The sequence below is a fragment of the Emydura macquarii genome, unplaced genomic scaffold (assembly GCF_026122565.2).
Source record: "Emydura macquarii macquarii isolate MOO-44397 ecotype Brisbane River unplaced genomic scaffold, CSIRO-AGI_Emac_v2 contig_2768, whole genome shotgun sequence".
NCBI classification, from domain to species: Eukaryota; Metazoa; Chordata; order Testudines; family Chelidae; genus Emydura; species Emydura macquarii.
This window is the reverse complement of record NW_027132905.1, coordinates 43,563,792-43,589,558: the sequence shown is the minus strand read 5'-3', so window position 1 is coordinate 43,589,558 and position 25,767 is coordinate 43,563,792. Positions and strand designations below refer to the sequence as shown.

The 25,767-nt window shown below is 56.9% G+C and overlaps 1 protein-coding gene across 2 annotated transcripts in view; it reads left to right on the top strand.

Annotated features, from left to right (window-relative positions):
• AGRN (agrin) overlaps positions 1–25,767 on the top strand; it is a 212,800-nt gene that overhangs the window by 85,431 nt on the left and 101,602 nt on the right. For both annotated transcript variants that reach the window (XM_067567281.1, XM_067567280.1), the window contains exon 4: positions 23,585–23,632. In XM_067567281.1, the coding sequence (XP_067423382.1) occupies positions 23,585–23,632 (48 nt within the window). The remainder of the gene's footprint in view (positions 1–23,584; positions 23,633–25,767) is intronic.

Below are 25,767 nucleotides of genomic sequence, written 5' to 3'. Positions count from 1 at the left end.
TTAATCTCACTGATACTCTCCTTGCAATGGGCAAAGGGCAGCCCCTGCCGTGTCCAGCCGTTGGAATTCTGCAGATGCAGAACTGTGATCTAATGACGTCTGTCACCCAGCCCTCACCCCGGCTATGCCTTCATCCTCACCTTCCCTGGCCTCCCGTGGGAGTAGCAGGCCAAGTGGCCCACTAGCCCTCTGCCCCACATTTTTCCTCTCTGGTGGTGTTGCTTGATGTCTTCCAGGGTCTGTGTTTCAGGCTGTATCCTCGGCCAGAAGGTTGGGATGAAGGGAGAAGGCAGAGCTGGGCAATGTGCGTGTGTATTCCGCTGGATGATTTTAGGGTTAAAAGGCCCCCACCACACACACCAGCCTTCAGCCAGCTGTTTAGCAGTTCACGCAAACCGGGATGTGCTCAACGCAAAGAATTCACCCTGCTGAAACAAGCAGAGCGCCCCGGCATTGGCTCAGCGCGCGCAGATCCCCTGCGACCCAGCATTTCAGATCACCTCTCTGGCTGGGACCTAAACGCATTCAGAGGAGTTGGGAGGGGTGGGAAAGCCTTGCCACTGATATTTTTAACCTCAGCGGGGGTAGGAGTGTAACATGGTCCTCAATGGCATCTAACATGGGCTGAGGATCTGGCCTCTGCTGCCGTGTCTATTTGTAAGGTTGAATGGTCTCAAGTCAGAACCCTGAGCCCTAGCTCCTACCCTCGTGCTCTTCACACGCTTCTGCGCATCACGTCTCTCTCGCTTCCTTCCACTTTCCTAGTGAATTTCCTCAGCTGGGTCCTCGTAATGCTCCCCAGGCCTGTGGCGGAGCCGGGGCTTAGATTTGCACAGTCTGAACCCCTGTCCGTGAGAAGTTGTGTGCTGCACAGCCAGAGGCTGAAGGCCTCTCCCCAGCTGGCAGGAGGGTGGGGGTGGCAAAGATGATATTAACACCCTCCCCCCAGCATCCATCCAGCCCCCAAATGACTGGTGGCCTGGAATTCTGGGGTGAGGGGATGGTGGCTGGGCAAGCCTGGGATTGGGCGTCTGAAAGGGAATTAGCCAAAATGCCCAGGAGGGATTCCTGGGATCATGGAAACCACAGCTCCTGCATGGGAGGGGCCCTGCCGCCAGGGGTGGGAAGTGATTTGGGACCCTGACAGCCAGAGCAGATTGGTGGGGGCTGGTGCTCTCCATTCCCATTCCCTCCCGGGGAGCTGCTTCTCATTGGGCTTTCTCCCGTTTTGAGAACAAACAGCATCCATTCCCGGTTTGCGTCTCAGATCCCCGGCCCGTCTCCCCAGTCACTGTTTACGAAACCGTTCCGAGGGCAGGAGATGGATTCCGTGTGCGAAATGTAGGTGGTGCAGCTAGTCCAGAGTCCAGGTTCGCCCCATTCTCAGCCTTGGTCATGCAGGGAGATTGGGCGTCCCTTGTACCGGCTCACAGGAGGAAACAGCTTGTGCTTTCAGCTGGCTGTGCTGGTCGGGGGGAGGGCGGGCAGGGAAAGACGGCTCCTTTTTGATTTCCCTAGAGGCCTCTTAGTGAGTGGGAGGCTGATTGCATCTGAGCGGAGGTAACCCCATGATAGTGACCGACCAGTTAGACGCAGCTAGAGATCTCTTCCCAGCTGCATCTCCCCCTGGCCTGCGGGGGAGGAAATTAGCCTTTGGCTGGAGAAGTTCGCTTCTTTAAGGCAGCTGCTTTTTAACTCTGCCGGCGCTTTGGGCCCGCGAGGTTGGGAAATGCTTCCTGCCACATGTGGTGCAGGTAGGGGCCAGGGATGCCAACGGGCTTGAATTAAAATGGGTGCAAGCTTTAAAACTGGTGCCAACGGCTGGAGAAGTGTGCGGACTGAGGGCGGCGCACCGTGGCGCACAGCTGGATGGGAGACCCAGCTCTTTAAATACAGCATGTGGATGTGGCCGGTCAGCCCTTGTCTACATGGGAAAGTGGCACTGATTTTAATTGAACGTGGGATTTTAAGCTAATTTATTTAAACTGGTGCAAACCCTGTGGGTGGATGTTTTGATTTCAGTTGAAGAGGGACTCATGTCAGTTTAGTTTAAACTGCTTCTGAACTGATTTAAGCTAACCCGCAATAAACCGGTCTTAAATCGGAGTCTGGGTCCACACAGGGGTTTGCACTGGTTTTAGTGATATCTGTTTAAAATCACCCTTGTAGTTTTAAACCGGTACAACTTCCCCATGTAGACAAGGCCTTGGATTTTAGTGGCACCATCTACCCCTGCTACAGAGGAGTGAGTGAAATGCCAGTGGAAGCAGAGAGGAAGAGGAGATACCATGGGCTGTGCTTCCAAAGATCCTTCCTCCCCACACCTTGATTCAGAACCTGAAGTGACTTGGAGCCTTTCCCTGCCCTTAAGGCCCAGCCGTTTCCCTGCCAGTCTGATTCTCAGATCGCCCAGCTTTCTCCTGCTGTATCCGTTACAGCTCGTGTCTTCTCACCCAGCTGTCCCAGGGGCTGACGTTGGCTGTAAACGGTGAATCCCAGTCGTTAAAACAAACCCCACACGTGCGCTCGGCTCAGCTGTAGAGGACAAGGGAAGGGTGTGCGGAGCAACCGGCCCCCAGCTGGATGGGTGCCCGCTCCCCTGTGATCCCTGGCGCTGGGAATCCCAGGATGGGGGGCGGGGGGGAACTTGCTGCCGGCTCCTTTGTTTGGCAGCTGCAGATATGGAGAGTATGCAAGGAAGGAATTTGGAACGTGGCTGGGTTTGTCGGTTCATTTCTCACCCCCCCCCTCCCCCCGCCCCGGGAAACATTCACACACTTGCTTTGTATCCACGGGCTGGTGCAGAGGACAAGGCGAAGGCGAGGTATTGACGTATACGCCACTGCCCCCTACTGAAAGCAGCCCATCCACAGCCTTCAGGCGGCCAAGGCCCCTGGTTTCTGTGGCCCAAGGAGGGGTGTTCTTTCGAACGCTGCACCTCAGTGATTATTGGATGCACCGGAGGGAGGGGGGCCGGGTATTGTGCACAGGCTGTATTGACATACTCCAGCTTCCGTCTCTTTTGCACCAGTCCCTGTGGAAGCTACCCTCACTCTCGGGCCGGTGCTCGCCTGTCCCTCCCGGGGGCGGCTCCCACCCACGCTCCTCTCGTGCCCTTGCACGGCCGTTACTAAAAAGAAGCACCGCGCGGCCGCGGCCAGCCTCCGCTTGCACTGAATAAACGGACAGTGAATCGCTTGAAAGGGGCAAGGAGACAGAGCCGAAACCCCCAGAGCGTGGGGGGGAAGCCTGATCTGAATCGCACTGCTGGCCTGCGCGTGTTGCGCCGGGGACGCGGCTGGGCAGTCTGGCCTAGTGGGTAGGGGCTAAGCCTACCGAAGGCCACCCCTTCTCCGAAAGAGGCCGCACCAAGCCCGGGGTGCCCTCTGCTGGCAGAAGCTCGTGATGGCAGGCTCCCAAAGTGCAGCTCAGCATGTATTTTTCATTTGTTAAATGGGAATGTCTCCTCCGTTCTCGCAGGGGCAGCGTGGTGCTGAGAGCTGCGGGGCTGAGTGCTCCTGACAGCTCCCCAGGCAGCACTTGCTCTTTGAGCCCCCCTCTGCCGTTCGTCCCTTCCCCTCTCCGTGGCGTGCGATCCCATTACACCTGGGGTGCGGGAGGCATGTTCTGATCTGTGCCCAAGACAATGGGGTTAATGTTTTATTCACGTGCACAGGTGGCGGCAGAACGCCTCCCCCAGCTGGCAGCACAATGGCAGAGCACACCTCCAGTTTTCAGCGCGCCGATATGGGACTGTGGGTGGTGGGATGAGAAAAGGGGTCTGATTCCAGTGCTTGCTCACCCGTTCTTTTCTGAGTCTCCATGAATCATGCATGGGCTTCTTTATGTTACGCAGGTAGGAAATCGCCAAACAAAGGCAGCTCATCCAGCGCTCGCCCTCCCCCGCTCATCCTGTGCGTTGTGTGTGTTTTGGAGCAGTTGATTCAGTTTGTAACGTCTCTACCCCCCTGCGATTTTTGCCATTTGCTGGTAGAGATCCTGGCCCTGTTCAGAGATGGCACTGCTGAGGCCTGCAGGCCCCTGATGAGTTCGAGGGGAGGGGAGGGGTGGGGGAAAGGGCGGAAAGTGCCACTGATCTGTGCACTGTTTGTGCTGTGGAATCTAGGCAGAGAAAGTGTGTGTGTGTGTGTGTGTGTGTTAGGGGGGGGGCAATTGGCACCCCCTCCTGGTCACCTGCAGTAGATTAATTCCTTGGCCAGTCTTCTCTCCTGGGACGTGAGTCTCAATTTCAAGTGCTCTGCCATGCTCTGTTCGCAGTTTCTCCATCCCTGCTGAGTTTCTCGATCTCTGAACTTCTGCGGAGCCGCTTCCATCACGCTCCTGGCAGTCGTCCTTCAAGCAGCGATGCCCCCTGCTAGGTGCAGCTCAGGCCTGGATTCCCGAAGTTATTTGCCTTTGATAACAGTGGAAAGAGGGGTGACAGGAAAAATAAAGAGAGAAATCCCCCTCTGCACCCCAGGGCTGCTTCGCACCTGTCCTGCCTTGGGGTTGTATCCCCAAACCTGGAGGCAGGGCAGAGCCCCAGGAGGATGCATGCAGCCTGGGAGAGACCAGAGCAGCCAGCCCTGCCAGCAGAGAGGGCAGCTAGGGTCCCTAGGGACCGTGAAGCCCTGAAACCAGGGAGACCAAACAAACAGCAGATACCCCACGGGTGTGTCTGCAGCTGAGCTGCCGCACCTCGGCACGGCGGCGCTGTGTTTATTTCCATCCTCCTTTCTCATGCTGTCGCAATGCTCCCTGGCTTCCATGGAACCGAGGGGCGCGGCTGTGGGGCTCTCCGGGGAAATTGGCCAGGCCAGGGACGTGTGTGAGAACCACTGCCTTCATGATGGCGCGGGGTGGGTGGGTTCGTGGCGGTGTTGTGAGCTCCAAGGCAAACCTGCCGCCAGCTGGCGTTCCTGTCCTCAGCCCCGCAGAAGAAGAAAGGAGGAGGCACAGAGATTCTTTCTCTTGCTTCCCCTCCCTCCCTCCCTGGGTGCCGTTAGGGTTAACTCCTGGCTGTGAGTGCTCCTGCCAGCCCTGCCCCACACCAGCTCTGCGGCCCTTGTGGTTTGTCTCGTTTCTGGGAAGCCGTTAACGACAAGGCTCGAAAACCAGCAACCAGGAGCAGTTCCATGTGAAAGGCTGCGCCAGACTCCTCTTGGCCGGGAGCCCGGGGCTGATGTTCCTGCATCAGCAGCTAGTGGCTGATACAGCCGTAATCCTGGGCGTGTGAGAAGCCCAGCAGCGGTGCCAGGTGCTTGCGGGGCACTGCTCCCCGCCTTAGCTCTATGTACACTCCTTTACGGGGGGGCTTTGCAGGAGCTGGGCCCTGCGATGTAGGCCCTGCCCTTCTCTAGAGCTCCCTGCTGGGGTGTCTTACACTGTTGGGGGCATACAAAGAGCTGCTTCTGCAGGGATCCCTCTGGGAAGTCTTTGGGATCCTCTGGTGGAAGCTGCTGTGTCCAAGCAGGAAGCACTGCCCGGAGATTGAGGGATGAAGCCTCCTGGCACCCCTGTAGAGCAGGTCAAGGTGATCCTCCCCATACAGATGGGGAAACCGAGGCACAGAGGTGATGTGACTTGCCTGACGTCACGCGGTCTGTAGCGGAGATGGGACTAGAACCCAGGGGACCTGACTCCCAGTCTTGGGCTTCAGCTGCACAGCAGCATCTCCCCTGGTAGGAAAAGACCTGCCAGCTCACGCTGGTGCTGGATTGTCCACTGCCAACTGATTTCCGGAGGAGGTGGAGGTAGAGAGGGAGGGTATGTGGTGGTGTGACCCTACTCTGGGGCAGGGGGAGGAAGGCAGGCCCTTTAACACACCACCTGCCATGACCTTCTGTCTGATGAGTAGGGTCTCAGCGGGAGCAGTGAAATCCTGCCTCGTGGAGGGTCTGACTCAGGGGCGAGGAGAGGGGCACGGAGCGCTCTGTCTCCATCCAACTGCCGGGGAGCTGGGGCGTGTTAACTGTCTGCCAGGCCCTAATTCTGGCCCTGCGCTCTACGGTGGTTCCGGCTAGGGGCCAGCAGATCCGCTCGCTGCTCCCACGCCCTCCCCTCTCCTGACTTCCTCTGCCCGCCACGCTCGGCAAAGCTGACACATCCAAGCAGGGACTCCTGCAATTGGGATGCCCTCCAGGTTTGGGCAGCTCTGCCTTTGCTGCAGGTAGTTTCCTGGCTTCCTCTTTCCTGTCACCCCCCCCCGTACCTGGTTTGAGGTGGGCTTAGGCCCTGGGTCTCTGTGCTACTTGGGAAGGCTTTGCTGCGGTATTGGCACTAAAGCGTTTTGCACAGGTGCATCGCCCCCAATGTGGTCCATGGCCTCCGTGGGGCTGCTCCATGCTTCCTCTTGGTGCCGCTCATTACGTGGCCTGATTCGTTTAGTCCTGCCTGTCTCTGAAGACCCGGGGATCCCTTATTTGTTGCCCAGCAAGTCCCTTGCAGCGAGTGGTATCCAATTCCAGCCATTCGTGGTCTTCTGGCAGGCAGCACCTGGGCGAGGCTGAGGCTGAAGGACCAGCTCTCAAGCATGGGCATCTTTCCTCCTCGTGCGTCTGTGTGCGCGCGTCTATTTTCTGCTGAACGACAATCTGCTGGCTGGAATCAGCACCTGTGTCGTAAATCCCACACCGCTGATAACTAGGGGAGGTCAAACCTTGCAAATAGGGATTAAATGAGGCGTGCCCGTTTCCCCAGTTGTTCCTGGGGTCACTCGTCATCTGCAGATAGTCGGGTGACAGCTGATTTATCTTTGGGAAAAATAGCATCAATCCTAGAAAGGTAGGGCAGGAAGGGACCTCAAGGGGTGGGCTAGCCCAGCCACCTCCCACACTGAGAAAGGATAATGAATCCCAGGGGCTTTAATTAATTTAGAATGGTGGGTTCTCACCCCCAAAGGGGTTTGCGCACCAATTGTCCTCTGGGGGCAGGGTTGCATACGTGGTTTTGCCGCAAGTTTCTGGTTGCGAAGGGGCATGCAAACCTCAGACAAAACCAGAAAGGGTTAATGGGATAGAGGAGGCCCAGTCAACCCACCCTGCATCTCATGGGGCAGGAATCAGGCTTCCAGGGAGGAGTGAAAAGGGAGAGAGCCCTGTTCAGCTGGGGAGAGGTGGGTGGCTGGACAGACGGATGGAGGGATAGCTCTCTGAGTGGGAAGGAAGGATGGTCCCCCAAAGGAAAGGGAAAGATGTGTGTGTGTGTGTTGGAACTGGGTTACCCCAGAACGTGTAGGATTGCACGGAACCTAGCCAGAGGGCAAAGTCCCACCCTGTCTGAAGGTGTTGAAAGCTGAGGTCTGGTCTACACTAAAAAGTTAGATCAACCCAACTACATTGCTCAGGGGTATGACAAATCCCCGCCACCCCTGAGCAATGCCGTTAAGCTGACAGATGCCTAACCCCCGCTGGGAAGATTTCTTCCTTGGACCTAGCAGCTGGCACTTGGGGAGGTGGGTTATCTACACCGGTGGTCGAACCCCTCCCATCGCTGGAGGGAGTGTTTACACTGAAGCACAACTGCGGTGCTGTTGCTGTACTATGTCAGCTTTTCGAGCGTAGATGGGTCCTTCGTGGAGTAGCGCGGGCGGCCAACGGGGAGAGATCGAGTCCGAGCAGCTGCTGGTCCCACACCATGCTGCAAAGGGGTGCTGCGGTGGGGATGTGCTGCCACGGGAATCTGCCCGTGGACCACCAGCGAACCCATGCGACTTCCATGGCCAATCGCAAGCCATGGGAACGCGCTACTTAGCAGGAAATTCTGGGGGGTACACAGAGATCTTCCAGGGGGTACATCAACTTATCTAGATATTTGCCTACTTTTACAACAGGTTACATACAAAGCATTAGCAAAGTCAACACAAACTAAAATTTCATATAGACAATGACTTGTTTATACTGCTCTATGTACTATGCAGGGAAATATAAGTACAATTTTTTTTCTAATTTATTTTATTATAAGGTTAAAAATGAGAAAGTAAGCAATTCTGCAGTAACAGTACGCTGTGACACTTTTGTGTTTTTATGTCTGATTTTGTAAGCAAGCAGTTTTTAAGTGAAGTGAAACTTGGGGGTACACAAGACAAATCCGACTGCTGAAAGGGGTACAGTAGTCTGAAAAGGTTGGAGAACCACTGCCTTACTGGAACCGTGTGTTGCTTTCTAGCTGGCAGGTATGGTGCATGTGTCTCACAGAGATCAGCAGATGGCGCTGCCACATCACAAGAGAAGGGAAAGTGCTGAAACCAGATGGTGTGTGAACTGTGTGTTACGTTTTCATCCTGGGGTGAGGGAAAAGGGATTTTTTTTTTTTTTTTTTTTTTGGGGTGCTGTGGAGTCTCTAGTGAGGATGCATCAGGATCCTAACCTAGAACTGATCGGGTGTGTGAGTGGGGTGGGGAGATAGAGAATACAGGAAAGCCTTATAATATTCCAGCTCGTGTAGTTTTCTCGTTGGTCTGAGTGTTCAGTATCTGCAGACTCCAGCTCCTGGAGTCATGTGGATATTTCCGCATTCATGTGAAAGAGCAATGAGTTTCTAACTCTTGTGGTTGCAGAGCACAGCTTGAAAACATGGGCCCAGAAGGTCAATAAATAAAGAGCCCAACCCTGATTAGCTTTTAAAATCTCATGGCTGTCAAGCAGACCATGGTGTTTTCAGGGGCCTGACCTCTGATTTATTATTATTATTTTATTATTTTTTAATGTTTGGAGTTGGCAATCTGAGCAATGAATAGGGATAAATCCAGTGGAAGGCCCTAGCTGTCTAGGAATCCTTTTCCCCCCATACCTCTGACTGTCTAGAATGTAATGAAAAATATGATCTTTTTATAGGTTTATTAGAATCCACCCATAGGAACACTGGAATTTTCAGATTCGTTCAGACCAATGGCCCATGTAGTCCAATAGCATCTGGAAAGAGGCTTCAGAAGAAAAACTCCTGCCATAGGCAGTTATGGGATTTTTGGAGGGCAGATTAAATCCCCCCCCCCCCCCCCCCCATAGTCAGAGATTGGTTTATGCCTTGAAGTGGGAGGATTTATAACCCTTCCAAAGATGCTGTTTCAAACTGTTTCATAACTGAAGCTAGTCTTCCTGTGTAAAAGCCCAGTCCTTTCTGAATCCTGTTAGCTCTTGGTCTCAGTTATACCTTGTGGCAATGAGTTTCACAGGCTAACTGTGCCTTGTGTGAGGTCTAGCTTTCCTGTTAGCAGCTTTGTGTTTGCCACCTGCCAAGTTCATTGACCGTTCCCTTGTTCTTGTATTGTTTGGGGAAGTCTATACACCCCTTCTATCCAGCCAGTTCTTTATTTCATATATTGGTATCAAGTCTGTTTTCTATAAAGAGAGAAATGTCACAGGATGGTTCAAAGAAGCCTATAGAAGACCATGTAAAAAAAAGTACAGATCTCCCCTGTAGGGTTAGGAGTTGGTAGCTACACGGAGGCTGTTGGAGAACTGAAACTCCTAGGACAATATCCTGGAAATAGGAGTCATACAGAATAAAAACACTTAGTCTGCAAAAACCAAACAAGGTTTGTATTTGTGCCCCCACAGACCCAATGTTGGCCTCAGCATGGGCATTGTGCGAAGCTACCTTGTATCAGTCTAGCTGAACTCCATGGCTTTGGTCATGAGAGAAAAGAGACCAGCTAGCGCTCGAGGACACTGGCCCCGTTCTAATGGCTTGCTGTGGATAGGAGCTGCTGAGGGCAGGATGGAGTCTGGAAGGATTCCCAGGACTGAGTCAGCAGGAGGTGCTGCTGCACCTGGCTGATATACATCGGCAGATTATCCTGCTGTTTGCTTAGCGTTCCCTCTCTGGTGTGGCGGCTGTCAGGCTGCAATCTAATGCTCTTATTTCTCTATGTCAATTTCCCTGCGTAAACCCCACATTTAAGTAATTGCCAATTAAATTATTAAAAAAAGAATCGTAAAATCCAATTCTCTGTTGCTTCTCTGGCGGCTCGGCGGAACAGCTGTCAACTCCTTGCCGTTTGTGTGCAGCAACATCTGTTCGAGAGAAGGGAACTCTCTCCCTGTGTGTACACAACACATGCGCGCTCTGTGGCTGGTGGCTTCCCAGCCCTGGAAGAGACACGTTACACTGCGGGAGGGGAACTTGCAGGTGGGGGCTGAATCTTGTTGCTGCTGATGGGTTCCCCCCAGTCCTTCTCATGCAGGGCTGCCTGGTTCGTCCTTGGGGTGGAAACTCTGGATCAATTTCTACTAACACGTTGATGTTTTATGTGCCCTGGTCCTGCTTCTCTCTCTTGGCTTGGTCCACATGAGCTATGTGGGTCTGACCTCCTTTTAAACCATGGGGGTCAGGGCTGCTTGGAGCCTGAATACAGCTTCAGCGGCTGGCCCCACATCAGAATTATTTCATTGTTTGACCTGTTCTGGTTCAGGCCCGGCTCTAGTTTGGAGTGGCAAACTGCAGAGTGTCTCTGTATCCTACCCCTGCTGGCTGCTGCGTGCTGGAGTCTTAGACAGGCCGGGTGGGAAGCCCCCTCTTGTGCTGTTGGCTTTTCATCCAGATCTTTAATGTCGGCATTAAGATAGCCACCCTGTGTCCTGGGCGCAGGGTTCCTGGCACCTTTCGCTACCATGTCACTGAGGCTAGCGGGAGCGATAGGGAAGTTTGATCTCTATCTGATGGCTGCTCGGGGTCCCATGCGAAACGTGGGCGGGTCTGTCCGGTTTCTAGTGGGTAGGTGTCTCCATCACAAGCCGTGAGTGCTTGACACCCTCTTGGCAGAGAGCCCGAGGCCTTTGTGGACCATGGGGACTGAAGCTTCTCCCCCCAGGGTGGGGGCGCTGTGGGGTGCAGTAGGGGTAGGGGAAGTCTGCGCAGCCCTGTCTGTGCAACACAAAGGTCTTCAGGCTCTGAGGCTCATTGGCCTGACCCCTGCCCCTGGTTTGGTGGGATCCCCTCTCACCTCCACAAGTGCCCAGGAGTTGGCTCCTGATATACCCCTCAGTGTAGCACTCCGCCTCGCTGTCTCCACAGAGAGACCTGCCCCGGGTCTCTTTAAAGCCCAGAGTCTTGGCGCTTGCGGCGAGAAGCTCACGTGGAACAGGCCAGGCATTTCTGCAAGGCCGGAGGGGGTTGCCTGGCCGGCAGCCCTATCGCACTCCACGCAGCTGGCTGTGTGTCAGCCTGTGCCTGCCCACTCCTTTCCCAGCCACTGCTTTGCTTCCCGGGCCGTGCGCTCCCTCGGCTAGGCAATGGCACGGGGGCATGTGCGACAGTCTAGTGGGGCTCCCTGGAGTTGTAGTCTGGGAGTCATGGGGAGTCCCTGCCGAGTGCTGATGAGCCGTCCCTGGTGCAGGGTCGGAGAGCTCTGCTGAGTGCATCAACTGCACAGCCACCTCCCCTAGCTGTTCCTTCTCTCGTGGGAGGGGGCAGGCCCCAGGCCAGGGGCCTGTGTGTCTGGGACCACGCTGAGGAGGGGTAGGAGACGGCAAGGGTCAGTGCTCCCAGTTCAGAACTCCCCGAATGTGGCCAAAGCCACACCCAGGACACAAAATGTTTTGTGGGTATTGTACCTAAAATCGGACTCCGGGTGAGCCATGTGTGCAGGGTAGAGAGGAGCAAGGGGGTGGAGAAACTAGCCATTGTGTCCTTCTTTGGGTGTATGTGTGTGCGTCCATCCGTCCAGCTGTCGTGGAAGCCCCCTGTAGTGCCCTGCTTGTAGTTCCCCCTAACATTTAGCTGCTCAGATAAGTTCTGTCCAGAGGCTCCTACTCCAAGTGCGGGCAGTAGCCCCTGCTCAGGGTCCCGGGCTGCTCCTCTCCCTGTATCCAGCACTGGGCTTGGGATGAGGTGGCTGCTGTCAATTGCAGGTAGCTCCTGGCTGTGTCAGGTGCTCGGACGCTGCAGAGCTGAGCGCGGGATAGCCGCTCTGAGCTCGGCTGGCAGCGTAACCTCGCTGGAGCCTCAAGCTCTCCGTGGAGCAGTGCTGCCTAGCACCCAGCAGGCTGCCTAATCCAGAGCCTTGGGAGAGCCTCGCAGCCACCTTGGGGCGTGGGTGCTTTCCCACAGTGGGACCGTGGGCGGATTGGGCCAGGCCCCTTCACTCCACTGCTTTCCCGGGGTGACCTGAAGGGGCGGTGCTGTAATCTACACTCCCTGGCGCTGGCAGACTCTAGAGGTGACTCCTATCATGCCTCTGGCCCCGGGAGTTGGCAGCGTAAATCCCTGGGTCTTTTCCTAGCTGGGGGGTAGGTTCTGTCTGTGGCTCTTCTTCCACCCCGCTCCAATTGGCAGGCGTCTCCCTTGGGTGACAGGCGGGCACCGATGGGCCCAGCTGGAGCATCCTTCATAGGTGCTTACGGCCCTGGGAGAACGCTGGAGCTGAGTGGAAGGACAGTCAAGATCCGTGGCCTGTCTCATCCCTCATCTCCCTGCAGCAGCTGGGAAACCTGTATCTCCCCTCCCTGTGAGCCGCCCCCTCGCCCGCCCATTTCTCTGAGCAGGGCCGCGGGCTGGCCGAGGGAAGGCCCCACCACCTCTCTGCTGCCCCGGGTCCACTTGCAAAGCAGCAAGCAAGCCGGCATCTCCTTGTGTTCCTTGGGAAACCACCCCCCGCACCCATCCTGCTGCTTCAGTGTGCTCATTTGGGTACCGAGTCATTAAGCAGAAAACCCCCTGGTCTCAGGAGCAGCCTCGTACTGAGAGAGGCCGGCATTAGCACGCTCCTTCTGCTCCCGGCACCCAAGCCAGCTTGGCTTTTCGGGGCCTTGGACCCCCGCCCCTCTCCCTGGCGCGCTCTCACTCTCTTCCCCCCCATTGCTAGGTTCTAAAAGCTCTTTATTTCCAGGCGCTGCTCAGCGGGAAGCAAGCTGGCTCCTGCCAAGTGTTAAATGAAATAATTAAAATCCCCCCTCTCCTCGCCCTCCCCCTCTTCACTTCCTAACGCTGGTAATTAGCCTGTAAAACCACACGCAGGGTGCTGGTAGTGGGCATGCTGTTCAGCCTTTAGACAGGTTCCCCAGAGGACGTTGCAAATGGCGCTGCAGCCCCTGGGTGCTGTTAAATACCCACAACCCCCTGCCAGGCTGGATTACAGAGAGCGCAGCCAGGCAGGGAGCCGGCCCCACGCCGCTTTGGGAGCCGGGGCTGCTTTTCTGCAGGGCCTTTGGCTCTGCGGGTCCGCGGGGGAAGACTGGCAGCTGACAGTCACACCCCAAAGTGCCATGGCTGGGGTTGCTCTCCGATGTCATTCTGGCCAGGAGAACAGGGTGCGTGTGTGTTGGCTATTCCCCTTTAGCGTCCCAAAGAAATTACGGGCCGAAGGGGCTCCTGGCAGGGCAGCTGCCCCACAGAGACCGGTGCAATCTGGCGCCTGTGCCTTAGCTGACAGGAGGGAGATGTTGCAGCGTGGAGGTGAACACAGAGGTGCTGGTCTAGAAGAGGATGGGGGAAAGTCCTGTCCTCTCTGTGCGGGACTTGACAGCGCCCAGTGCCAGTGTATCTGAGCCCTCTTCGCCCACTGGGGTCAGGCTGGGGCAGAGGAGCCTGTGCTGAAGTATCGAAGGGCCAGTTATACCCCCCTCTGCTGTGAAAGGGAGCTTTGCTCTAGCCAACTGTGGCATTAAAACCTGTCCTCTTCCCCGCCCCATGCATGCTGGGGGCTCCCCACACATGCTGTTTCTGGGGAAAGAGGGCTGGTCCCTACCCCACAGGACCACGTAGGTTGCAGAGGGCAGAACCCTGTACAGAACCCTTCTCGAGGAGATCGCTGCCCGGCCCCCTGCAGTGTTCGGTGGCTGGTCGTGGCCCATCTCGGGCAGGCGGTGGGGCCATCACACAAGCAGGAGAGCTAGAGCCTCCAGCAAACGGAAACGTGGGTTGATCCAGCCCCACCCCTTTCTGGCCCAGTGGCAGCAGCTGTTAAATCCTTGTGGGGAGTGCTTAGAAATAAACCCATTAGCCACGCTGGGCCTTAAAATGGTCGGTGACCACACAGCGGCCTTCATGCATTAAACACTCAGGGTTAGAAAGCTGGGGGAGGAGGGGAAGGGAGGCAGGACTCCCAAGCTCATATTTTGCTCTCAGTGAACCAGGGGCAGCTGTGCCTGAGGGCATTACTTTGGACCTGCCGTCACCCTCCTTCCGCCGGGCGTGAGTTTCCGCTGGTGCAGCCGCGGGTGGGCGCCGCCTGGCCAGGGGATTCTCCCAGCTGTTTCGAAGGCCCTTGCTCTGTGTTGGAACCTGGATTGGGGGTGGGGTGGGGGGGTGACTTGGCATGGGGCACAGGTGGAAAACGCTTTGGGGTGGGGAGGAGAAAAGCTGAAGGAGACCAGGTGAGGCAGGCGGCTGGAGACCGCGGTGACGGAGGCTGTGGGGGTTGGGGATGATGAGGAGGGAGAGGGCGCGAGAGGCAGGCGGCTGGAGCCCGCGGCGACGGGCGCGGTGTAAGATTAGCCTGGAACGATGCAGTGGAGGCAAATGGGAAGGGGGGCTGTCCTGCTCCCCCTTGCGTTGTCCTCTCGGGGCCTTTCGTGCGGGTCCCTTCTCAGCGTGTTCTCAGGCGGAAACCTCCCGCCCCGCGCGAAGCCTCTTCCATCTGTGCTCCCCTCTGCAAGTGCACAATGGGCCCAGCTGGTGGCTGACCCTCCCCTGACATGGGAGTGTTGGCATCTGTCAGGGCCCTTTCCTTGCTGGAGGGGGCCAAGAAGGAGTGGCTGCTGCATTGTCTCCCGGGGGGTTCCTCCTGTGCCCTCTTGATCTCTTGCCTCCTCCCGGCTAAACAGCCCCCAGCCTATCCACACAGGTGGTGCCGTCCACATCCCAGCCTCCCGTGGGCCCTTTCCCTGGCAGCCACTAGGTGCCAGTGGGGCTGCTGTCAGGAGGTCACAGTGAAGGGATGGGAGGGGGCCCAGAGTCCCCATAATCCTAGCGAGGCTCCTCTCCTAGGGGATGCCCGGGTCCCTTGCACGCTGTCCTAGCTGTGGCTGTCTGGGATCCTTCCTCTAGCTGTTCTAGAGGGGGTTGAAATGGACCTTCCCATGGGATATCGAAGAAGTTTCCCGCGTTCTCCCTCGCTCAGGCTGGATGAAGCCAGCTCTTGATGGAGGGCTGAGGGGCGCTGATCTCCCCTCCCTGTCCCTTAGCTGCAAACCGCTGTTCAGAGACTGGAAAGGCCGCGCAGCGTCTAGACCGCCTGGCAGGATCTCCCCGACTGCTTTTCTGCCGCAAGACCCCACGCTAACAGCTCAGAATATTACGGCGCTAGAACACCTGTTCATGAGCTTTCCTGCCTCTTTAATTTCTGTTCCCCTTTTCCGCTCGGTCCCCACCACGCTCGGCAAAATGGAAAACTCCAGGTGCGTGTTCTAGGGAAGGCCAGCAGAGGGCGCAGGGCAGGGAGAGTGCTTTTCCTTGGGTGCTCATAGCTCATACAAAGGGATCTCATCATTTGTGAACGGCTATGTCCGTGCAACTGCACAGAAATGCAGCCACTTCTGGGTGGAGGCCAGCAGCAGAGGGGTTGGGTGACCAGCACAGAACAGTTGGGATCGGAGGGTGAGACTTTGGCCCGCACGCAGAGGGGAAACCCCATTATGTTCACAAAGTGCGCTGGGATGTGTAATGACCCTGCAGGGCAGGCTGGTGCTGGGTTTGTAAGGTCTCCGCTGCAAAACCCACCTGGGGTCAACTGCATTCATTCATCCCCCGTGGCAGGATGAAGGGCTGCACTCTCGGTGCTGGGATTTGAACCTGTGCTTCCAGGGAGCTGAGGTGGCTCAGGCATGGTGCAGTTCTGCCCCCAAAAGTGACCCCCAAACCAGCGGCTGTGAGGGGACAGAGCTCTTGCAAATCCTGGAAGAAAGGGAGGAAAGTGCCGCCTGATGTGCGTATGTGCAAATGGCCTTGCTTGGTGCTTGAACAGTTTGTATTTGGACTTAGCCCAGTGTATTGGAGTCACTGGGGGAGTGTGGTTCTGACTGACATCCCAGGTGTGCAGATAACATGGGAGCTAGCCTAGCAGGGGTGCTGGGGGGCAGTGGTTGCTGCTTGCGTCCAGAATGACACACTGCACTCCTGTGCACCTTCCCCCTGAGCTTTCCAAGGGCTTTAGATGTTACATGCGCTCAGCTGGGCAACCGGCCTGGGAAGAGTGGATCATCCGTTGTCTCCCTGCTTTGCAGAGGTTGGGCTTGCCTGAAGTTTATGTGGTGAGCCTGTAGCCGTGCCAGGGGGTGGAGCCAGGTGCCCTGTGTATTTAACTGCCCCCCTTATTCTCCTGCTTTGGGAAGTGCCTGGGTTTCAGTCAGGGTCCCCAAGAACCCCCACGGCAGGGTGCCGAGAGTCAAGGGGAGCCGGACAGAGAATTAAAGCGCTAGAAAAGCCTTCTAAACCGGACCGGGAGGATGGGAGAGGCAGGGGGCTGGACTTGTGTCTTCCTCCTCTAGCCCTTCTCTCAGGCCAGCGAAGGCCTCTGTACGTGAGAGCAGTGGAGAGATGTGCATGGCACAGCAAGGGGCAAAGGCGCCCATTATGCTCTGTGCAATGTCTGTGTGTGAGGGGGTCTCGGCTCAGTTGCCTGGGCACAGGTGCCCCCCTAACACCTGCCGCCATCAGACCAGTTCTCCGCCCGCTCTCCGGCCCTTTATTTCCCCTCTCCATCACTTTCTCATGCCTTGTCCCAAGGGGCTGCCGGCTGGGAGCTGTGCTGGTTCCTGGGAGCCATGACATGCCCGTGCTGGCTGCTGAGGGGATGTGCCGCTGGGCCTGGTGCCCGGCGTGTGCTGAGACAGCAGGATCAATCCCTGTGTTAGGGGGCCCGGCAGAGGGACATCCTCTTGCTGGGGATATGCCCTTTCCGTGGTCCAGCATGGCCGGCCAGTGAGCAGCTTGGCTCTTCCGTGTCACAGCATCGGGGGGCTTGGCTGGAGCCTGGCCACCCAGGATGAAGGGAGACGTGGGGAGATCTCAGCTTCCTGTCCCCAGCAGAGGCTGCGGAGCTGGCTAGGGTTGGCCTATGGGTTTAAGGCAGAAGGAGGCTGTTTGGTCCATTTCCCTGAGCTGCTCAGGGCCCTAGCTGCCTCTCGGGGATTCAGGGACAAATCTTAAATCGCCTCCCCCTGCCTGATCTCCAGCCCACAGAGACCGTGGCTCCTGCTGGGTCGGAGCCAGGAGCCGCTTGGTTTCCTCTGGCGGCACCTCGGCACTGAAGGGGGGGGAGGGTTGGAATCTGCACCAGCTTGTCCATGACGGGTGTGGCCCTCACCCCTGCTAAACCGCGAAGGGCCCAGGGCCTTTCCACTGGAGAGGCAGGCTGGAGGGGGAGGAGGATGCGCAGGCCGGTGGGAGGCTGAAGTTCCGGTGACCGACCAGCCAGGCATCTCCGCGGAGGAGGTGCAGGGGCTCTAGCTCCCCCTCCTTCCCCGTCTCTGCCGAGGCTGCTCCCCTAAAACTAGCCCTGCCTTCAGGATGGTTTCCTGAGTGGAGATCTGGCGTGGGGTCCTCCCAGCCCAGACGTGGAAGGCTCAGCCGGGGCAGCCCAGCTTCCTCGATGGGCACGGAGCAGGCCGTGGCCTGGGCTGTCATTGCTGGCAGCTGCGGAGGAGAAGCTGTGCCTGGTTTCCCTGGCTGTGACAGCTGCCTGGTGTAAAAGCACATCAAGCTGGAGAAGCCGGCATGTATTTCAGAAGCTTTCTTTGCTAGAGGCCTCCATGTCTGACAACAGCCAGCACTTCCTCCAGGGGCCCCCCTGCGTTGTATCTGCAATAAACACTACCTTCCCCTTCGCACCACCCCAGCGCAATCCGCATGGGATCTGCGATTGGCAGACAGCAATTGCCAGAGTGGCAGGGGGCATCGCTGTATCTCTTCCTCCCTGCTTGGAGCCTGGAGCGCAGAGCATCTCCCGCGTCCGCAGCGCGTTAGCAGAGCCGTGGCACGGGGACCGGGCACCGCCACCCGACCCTGGGGGGGGTCTGTGTGTTCAAGGCTGACTCCTGCTTCCCCAGCTGCATTGCAAAGGATCAGAGCCAAGGGGAGCCTCTCCCCCCCCCCCCCCCCCCCCCCCGCCCGGGGTAACTCTACCCCTGAGCCACGAGGATCTGTTTCAGCCCGAAGAGAAGCTTTGTGGGCTGGAATGAACACAGTGGCAGGTCACGTCTCAGTACGTGGTGTCGGTGGCAGCAAGAGCCTACTTGGAGAGCGTGTGCATCATGTGCTGCTGCTGCCTGCCCTGCGCCAGGGGCTGGCACTGGACTTGACGGGTGCAGTAAGTCAGTGGGAGTCGGTGCATTGACTTCAGCGGGCATTGGCTCACCCCCACCCCATTTGGTTTTATGAAACATGCCCCTTGAGTGGGATTTGGCCAATGCTGGGACCATCTTGCTCTGGGAGCGGGGGGGGAAACTCTCTTCTTTCCCGTCTGCTCCCATCCCCGGCTCTTCAGTGACGATGGTGACGACTCCCCCTTTGGCCCAAAGCCCAGCTCATCCCCGGGCAGCTTTCCTGTGTCTCGGGTGGCAGGATAATGCTTGCACCATGCCACCTCTCCATCAGCATCATGCCAAGGGGTGGTGGTGACCCGGAGGCGCACGGCGGGTCCCCGGAGGCACAGATGCTCACTTGTCAGGACGCCCGCTAGCCATTCTGAATATCTGTCCGCCATAGCGTCCCTCTCTCCTCTCCTCGCCACCCCTCCAAATCCACCGTGCCAGGCGGAAATTCCCTGCCAGGATCCCAGGAGCTGGCTTTGGCTCTCCTCTCCAACCTGGGAACCTGGGCACCCACTGCTGGGGGAGCATCTTACCCACTTGGCCCGTGCTGTGCTTCGTGGGCCTGATCCCAAGCCCGCTGGCATCAGTGGCCGAGTCCCTCGTTTGCTGTCGTCGGGCTCTGAATTCCTCAGCTCTATCTGGCTGGGAGTTCGGACCAGGCCGGGTAGTATTGTCCTTAACCCTCTCTCTGGCAGAAATCTCCAAAGGGGCCGCTTGTGTCTCGAATGCTTCCCTCCTCCGGGGTCTCAGGCCAAGAGGGAGGGAGCGGGGGGGGGGAGGCTTCCCATTCCTCACACCCCTCCAGCTGGGGGGCCGAAGGGGGCAGGAGCGCGCTGCCCAGGGGGAGGCATAATGAGTTTTGACAGTGCAGTCTCCGCCCCTCTCAACATCTTTAGAGCACGAATGGAAAGCCGGGGAGGGGGGAGGGCTTTTTCCCCCTGCTTTTCATGCTCTTGGCGGAGAGACCGAACTAAGCAGCATATCCCAGCCACTCCCGGTCGAGCCGGGCTCAGCCCCCGCCGTCTCCGAGGAGCGTGGAGCTGTGCACAGGTGTCTGGCTCTGGAGCCGTGGCGTGGGGCGAGCAGCCGCGCGGACGTCCAAAGTGCCCCCTCCCCGTTCGCCTTTGTGCTCTCGCCTGTGAAGAACTCCCCGGAGGAGCCGGGGCAGAGAATTCCCCAAAGCCTCCTCGCCTTTGTTTGAGTCTCTCTCTCTCTCTCCGTGCTGGCTGGCTGCTGGGGCCAAGTCGCCGTGGATGCTTTCCTTCCCCGCCCGCCTTCTCGTTTGCCTGCGCCGCTCTCCTCTTCGGTGGCGGCTTGCCGATGTTGTGAAGGGACGCTGGGCGTTCGCCGGAGCTCTCCCAGGGACGCCCCACTGCCCCAGCGAGCTCACCCCGAGGAATCAGAATGGGGGTGCGTGGAGTCAGTGCAAAGCTCTGGATAGAGACAGGCACTGAGCAATAACACGCTCCTGGCCTTCTTCTGCTCCACCCCCCCCCACACCGGGTCGCCTAGCCCTCCCCACCTACCGAGCCCATCGAGGTGCTGGCAGCGGATAAAGCAAGTTGGGTGCATGGAGCACGAGGTAACACAGTTGCTTTTTGTTTTGAGCTGCCCAAACCTTCAGTCGTGTGAGATGAAGCCCCGGGCTCTGGAATTAGGTCTCTAAGCCCCGCTCCTTCCCACCCACCCAGCCAAGCTGCTGCTAGCGCCGGTGGCTTGGTTATTATTTGCGTTTGTGTGTGTGTGTGTGTCCCTTGATGCCTGGCTCAGCGAGGAATCGGGATCTCTCCTGGCCGGAGTGGCATGTCCGAGTGGCATGAGGAAGGGAGCTGGCCCGTCCCAGTCGGCGTGGTGGCGGCGGTTGTGCCAGGTGGCTGTGCTCTCTGCAGGCGGGCTCTGAGAGCCGGTGGCGTGGGAAGGAGGAGAAGCGAAGTGTGGGCCCCCTCCCGAAGTCCCGGCTCAGAGGAGGGGCAGAGGGGTGCGAAGGAGCTGGCCGCGGAGGAGGAGAGCCACGAGCCAGTTGCTCTCTAGGATGCAGCAGCCGAGCGGGGATGGACTTTGCCATCACTTTGAAGAGGGAAGTGTGGCAAGAGAGCTGCCCTGGGCTGGAACGTGGGCAAACTGCTAGTTACGCTCCCTGTGCTTGGCGATCAGATCTCAGCTGAGAGGGAGGGGCAGAGACTGGCACCGGTGTCCCCCTCTAGGATTTACAGTCAGACACATGGACCACAGAAGCTCAGCATCCCAGCAGCAAGAGGCATCCGGCATTTGAACTTGGGCGCCAGCCAGGCAGCCGCGTCCATCTGGAGCAGCCACGCCTCCCCCGAAATAGGGACCTTTCTTCTTTACGGAGGCCGTGGAGTGGGGGTGTCCTGCTTGTGTGTCCATGATAAGTTCTCCCCCTTCTGGGGGCAGGACCCTGTTTCTGGAACCAGAGCTCCCGCTGCTGGGCGGGCGAACCAGTGAGACAGCACTGCCCATTGGAATTTCTTCTCCTCCTGCGCTAGCCCCTGGCGGGTTGCGGCTCAGAAGTTTGGAGGCCTCTGGGCGTTTGATCCTCTGCCTCCCGGGCAGCTGTTTGCTTTGTTTGTTGATGTGGATCCTGCAGTCCTCACCTGCAATACCTGGCTCGAAGGGAATTTGTGAACCTGAGTCTTTCCTGAGTTTCTCCTGACTGGCCCCTCGTGCTCCGGGTCGGGCCCTGGATCCTAACCCCTGCGGCACCGTGCAGGCTGTAGAGATGGGGTGTGTGCCTGTAAGCTTTTCCTCCTGAAAGTGAGCTGAGCCCGCTCCATACATACGCACCAGCCGGAGGATGGGAATCCCTGGGAAAACGTAGCTCCCTGCAGCTCCGGAAGAGGAAGGGGGGGTATCCTGCACCCCTGCTGGGTCCTCTGCCTTGGATGTGCCAGCGGCCGGCTGGGCCCGTGCCAGCAGCGGCATGACGGCCTGCCAGTACCCCCTGGCGCCCAGCTCCTTGGAGCGGGACCGGATCTACCAGCACAAGGTCTCCCTGGTGGTGCGCTATTTCATGATTCCCTGCAACATCTGCCTCATCCTCCTGGCCACCTCCACCCTGGGATTTGCCGTGCTGCTCTTCCTCAATAACTGTAGGTGTCCTGGCCATCCAGGTTGCCGTGGTGGGATGGGGAGGGGCGGCTGGGAGTGTGGGGGAGGGGGTTTTAAATCAGGACAGCCTGATTCTGACTCCTAATTGTTGCCTCCCAGTCTGAGCCTTGATCCCAATAGCCACCATGTGCCACAGGCTGGGATTCCCCCTCCTCTCCTGGGTCTTGCCATCTCTTCCTAATGCCAGTCAGTTGGTGTCTCTGAGCCCCTCCTTTTCCTGTCTGTCCTGCCTCTCTCTGATCCCCCCCAAGGCCCGTTCTCTGCCGAGCAGAGGTGAGTGTGGCTGAGAGCTGGGATCCCTGCTCCTTTTCAGCCCCTCGCTCGCTTGGTCTCGCAAGAGCTGCTGCCTGAGCCCCTGCCAGGTGTTGGAGGAGAGAACTGGAGCGTGGCACTGCAGACTCCCCTTCCTGGGTGGGGGCTGTGTTTCCTCCTGCCTGCATCTGTACAGTCCTGTCACAGGAGAAACTGTCCGGGCAGCTGTCAGACGGGAGGAGAAAGGCAGCGACCGTGGTTCTGCCAGGGCTCTGTGTGAAGGGAGGTGCAGTCTGAGCACAGGGCTGGGAGCCAGGAGCTCCCACGAGCTTCATACCGCACGACTGCCTCTGCCACTGACTGGCTTTGGGCAAGATGCCTAATCCTCTGCTTGCCATTACCCTCACTCTACTGTTTTGTGTGTGTCGTTGGGGTGGGGTGCGCGTCCCTCTGTCTGATGGCCGGTGGCCCTCGGAGCCCTGCCCTCTCTCCCCTCTGCATCTCTTCCCTGGCTCTCCCCGAGGCATTGGGGTGAGCGCAAGGAAGCATAGGCTTCCCCTGGGAGCTGGTCCCACTGGCTCCCGGGAGCTAGAGGCTGAGGGGGTGACTGACACCAGAGTCTGGCAGAGTGGCCTGTGTGTTCCACTAGCCCCTTCTGCCAAGTCCACTCAGAGCGTCTCCCTGCACAGGTGTCTAACACCCCTGCCAGTCCCTCCTGCACCAGGCTTGGTTACACAGCATGGGGAGGAGATATCCATCAGGCTGCGGCTTTCCTCCAAAGCTTTCAGAGCAAGCGTTTCTCAGCTGTATGCTCGGCCAGGAAACTTCCCTGGGTATCAAACTCCTGCTGCGAGACAGCGTGTAGGAGGTGGGGAGGGCTGCTGGCTGGGAAATCAAATCCCCCGCATCTGGAAATGCTGCATCCTCCCACCTGAGTGCAGTTAGGGCACTGCACACAGCAGCTAAAAAGCAGTGTTGTACAGAGCAGGGTCCAAACAGTGTTTCTAGTGCTGTAGCTGGCCTGGAAGGATGGTCTGGTGATTAGGGCGTTGGACTGCCGTATGGGAGACCTGCATTCAATTTTTGCCTCTGCCATAGTCTTGCTTTTCGACCTTGGGCAAGTCACTTCATAAAGATGTAGGGAACTAGGTTGCTCCACTATAATTCAGGAGCTGGAAGCGAAGATGTTTTCTGTGGGGAAACGTGACAGGCAGTGACGAAGGGAGCTAACGAATCACAATTTGGAGAAGCTCCCTCCGTCCATCAGGTTCTGATTTATTTTCAGAGGAAGGTTTGTAACTTCCTAAGCTTCTCTCCCCAAGACTCGGTTCTGTAGAAGCCTGGTCTGCATCTTTCATCTATGCCCCAGGCTACCCATTTGTTCTATTCCCCCTGCCCTGCCTCCTCCTTGCATGTGAGGCTGTTGCTCTCAAAATAGTGCAGCTGATCAACTGGAATGCCTTGATGAATTGGCATCTTGGGAGGCTCTTGGGTGATAAGTAACAAATAGTTTGATTTGCATCACAGCTGGGCGGGGTGGTCTTGATGAAATGGCACATAATTGCCCAAGGCAGCCAGAAATAACCTAGCCGAACTGCGGGAGATGACTGGGAAGGCTTTGTGAGAACCAGGTTAGACGGACCAGCCCCAGCCTGCAATGCATGCTCCTAGGTAGTAAGTGTCCCCTGGTACTGCCAGCCATAGAGGTCCGGTTCTGTAGGAAACGCTCAGAATCATTAGGTCTGAACCCAAATGAGCCTCATTAAAATGTGTGGGATCTGCCCAGCCTGGCATGACAAAGGGTCAAGCAATTGCAACGGCAAAGCCAGCACTCCTGCGTTCTATTCCTGATTAGGACTGGTGTGCTCTGTCACCTGGGGGCAGTGGAGGGGGGAGAGAGTTGTGTCAGTGCTGGAGGAGTCTCTGATCTCCCTGCTGTGTTTGTTTCTTTGCAGACAAGCCCGGTAACTATTTCCCCCAGCCGCTGCCAATGCCGCAGGATGGTAAGTAGAGGATCACTTCCTAACGCTTAATTTTTCTGCACTTGGGATGCACTTGAAAGCGAATCACTTGAGCCTCTTCTGCTTCCTCCAGCTGCCTCGTGGAGAAGCGCCTCCCTGACCCAGTGATCTATTTCTCAGCCTGACTCATTTCTCTTTCTCCCCTGAGCTAAATCACTGGTTCACACGTGCATGCTTCCTCCCTTCTCTTTTGCAGCCTGAGCCAGCTGGGCTGCCCCCCCTCTTCCCCCATTTCTCTGCCTGCCTAGGAGGGAGCAGAGTGGCTTTGTTTGCTCTCACTCCTGGAGGGAGACAACACCATGTGGCTCCTTTTCTTTGACACCGCTTCCTGGGAAGGGGTGGCACAAACCTGTCTAGAACTGCAGCAGGCAGATCTTTTAAACCTCTAATAGGTCTCCTTGCAAAGTTCCCCGTTAAGCCATTTAGCCAGAGATGGATCTTAGTCATCTTACAGGGGGAAAAGTAGCGGTGACTAATTCTGTGGCCACGCTGCAGTTGTCCCCAAGGTGTGCTGGGCGTTGGCAGTGCTTTTTGCACTGGGCATTGGTGAGGGGGTGGGAAAGACAATCAAAGTGCTGAATGGCTGGTTTGCAGACAAGCGAGAGGCGGTGGGGGAGGAGATGCCCTGGACACGTGGTGCTGAGAGTTCCCGGCAGGATGGCAAGGGAAAGCCCTTTTTCAAGGTGGTGAGGTATCAGTGTGTGGGGAGAAGCGGGGGAGCAATCGTCTCCCTCGTGGTCCCATTGGTCTCCTCAGTGCAGAAAGACTCAGCGTCATTAAGCTCACAAGTTCTGAGGGCTCTGGAAAGGAACAACCCAAGTCCTTGCCCGAGTGGCAAAATAATCAGAGCTATTGGTTTAACAACTTTTTTTAAAATCCTTTTTTCTCAAGTCTTTGTTGGCAAAAGGCCCAGAGACTGAAGGCCTCTGCTTAACCACTGTATGGGCAGCAATTATACAAACTTTCCCCATCTCCCAGGCTACTCTGTCAATGGACCCCCGTAGACATGCCTAACAGGCTGGAAGTGTTTCCCTGAAACTGGGAAAGAGTTAAGTGGGTTCTGCAGACTCACTGAGCCAGATGGCTCATTGCCTCTTCAGGATATAAGAAGCGGGAGGTGCTTTTGGAGTGAGAGGGGATATAGGGTGTGGGCTGAGCAATCCAGAAAGGAGGAACCATAGGAGCAGCCAAGCCTAGGGCAAAGGTTTGAGCTGTTCTTTATCTTGGTTTGTAAAGTCACAACCTAGGATATACAGACCAATTTGGGAAAGGCTCCAGGTCTTGGGGTGACAGGGGAAGTTGAGTCACCATGGCTTTTCCAGTCTTTGAGCTCTTTGCTGTACTGCTGTACTAACATTGCACAAAATCTATCAGGCTCTGACCGTAGCGGGCACAGCACTTTGAGTATCTTCCTGCCATCAGAAGCAAAATGGAAACTGGTTTGCAGCTGGACATCAGGTGCCTTTTACTGCCATGGTCATGTCTGTCTTGACAGCAAGCCAGTAAGGTGCTTAGAAATGTCTAATCTAACCCTCTCCCCTTCCCTGGGGTTATTTGCATCCTCGATGGAGTCAGAAGGCTTTCTGCTCCTGGACTCCCCATTATCCTTTTATTTTAACCCTCCCAGCCTCATGGTCTCATGTTGCCATCTTCATCCCTGCCTCAGTGGAATTCCCCTTCCGGGGCCCTATGCTATTTCCCCCAATGGGAAAAATGCCTCGTGTTCTCCCTCCATTCTGTTCAATCACCTTATCCATGTTTCACAGATTGAATGCACAGATAACCCCATCTAAAAATGTAGCCGATTAATAGCATGTTAGTTTCTCTCTCTCCGGGTGGGGGTGGAGAGGAAGATGGGGGAGAAACAGATGCCAGATAAAATGTCATTAATCTATAATTGGACCAAAGAAGACATGAAATTCAAAAATAAAAAGGAACGTAGGTGTATCTCCCATCTCAGGGCTCTGAAATATTAATAACCAACCCATCCAGCTGACACATTCCACAGAGTCCCCCGTCAGGAGGTGGAAATGCACAAGTCTCGCTTGGGTGCCTAAAGAGCCTAAAACATTTCAAATGCATATGATAAAAATCTGGAACTCCCCCCTTGCCCGTGT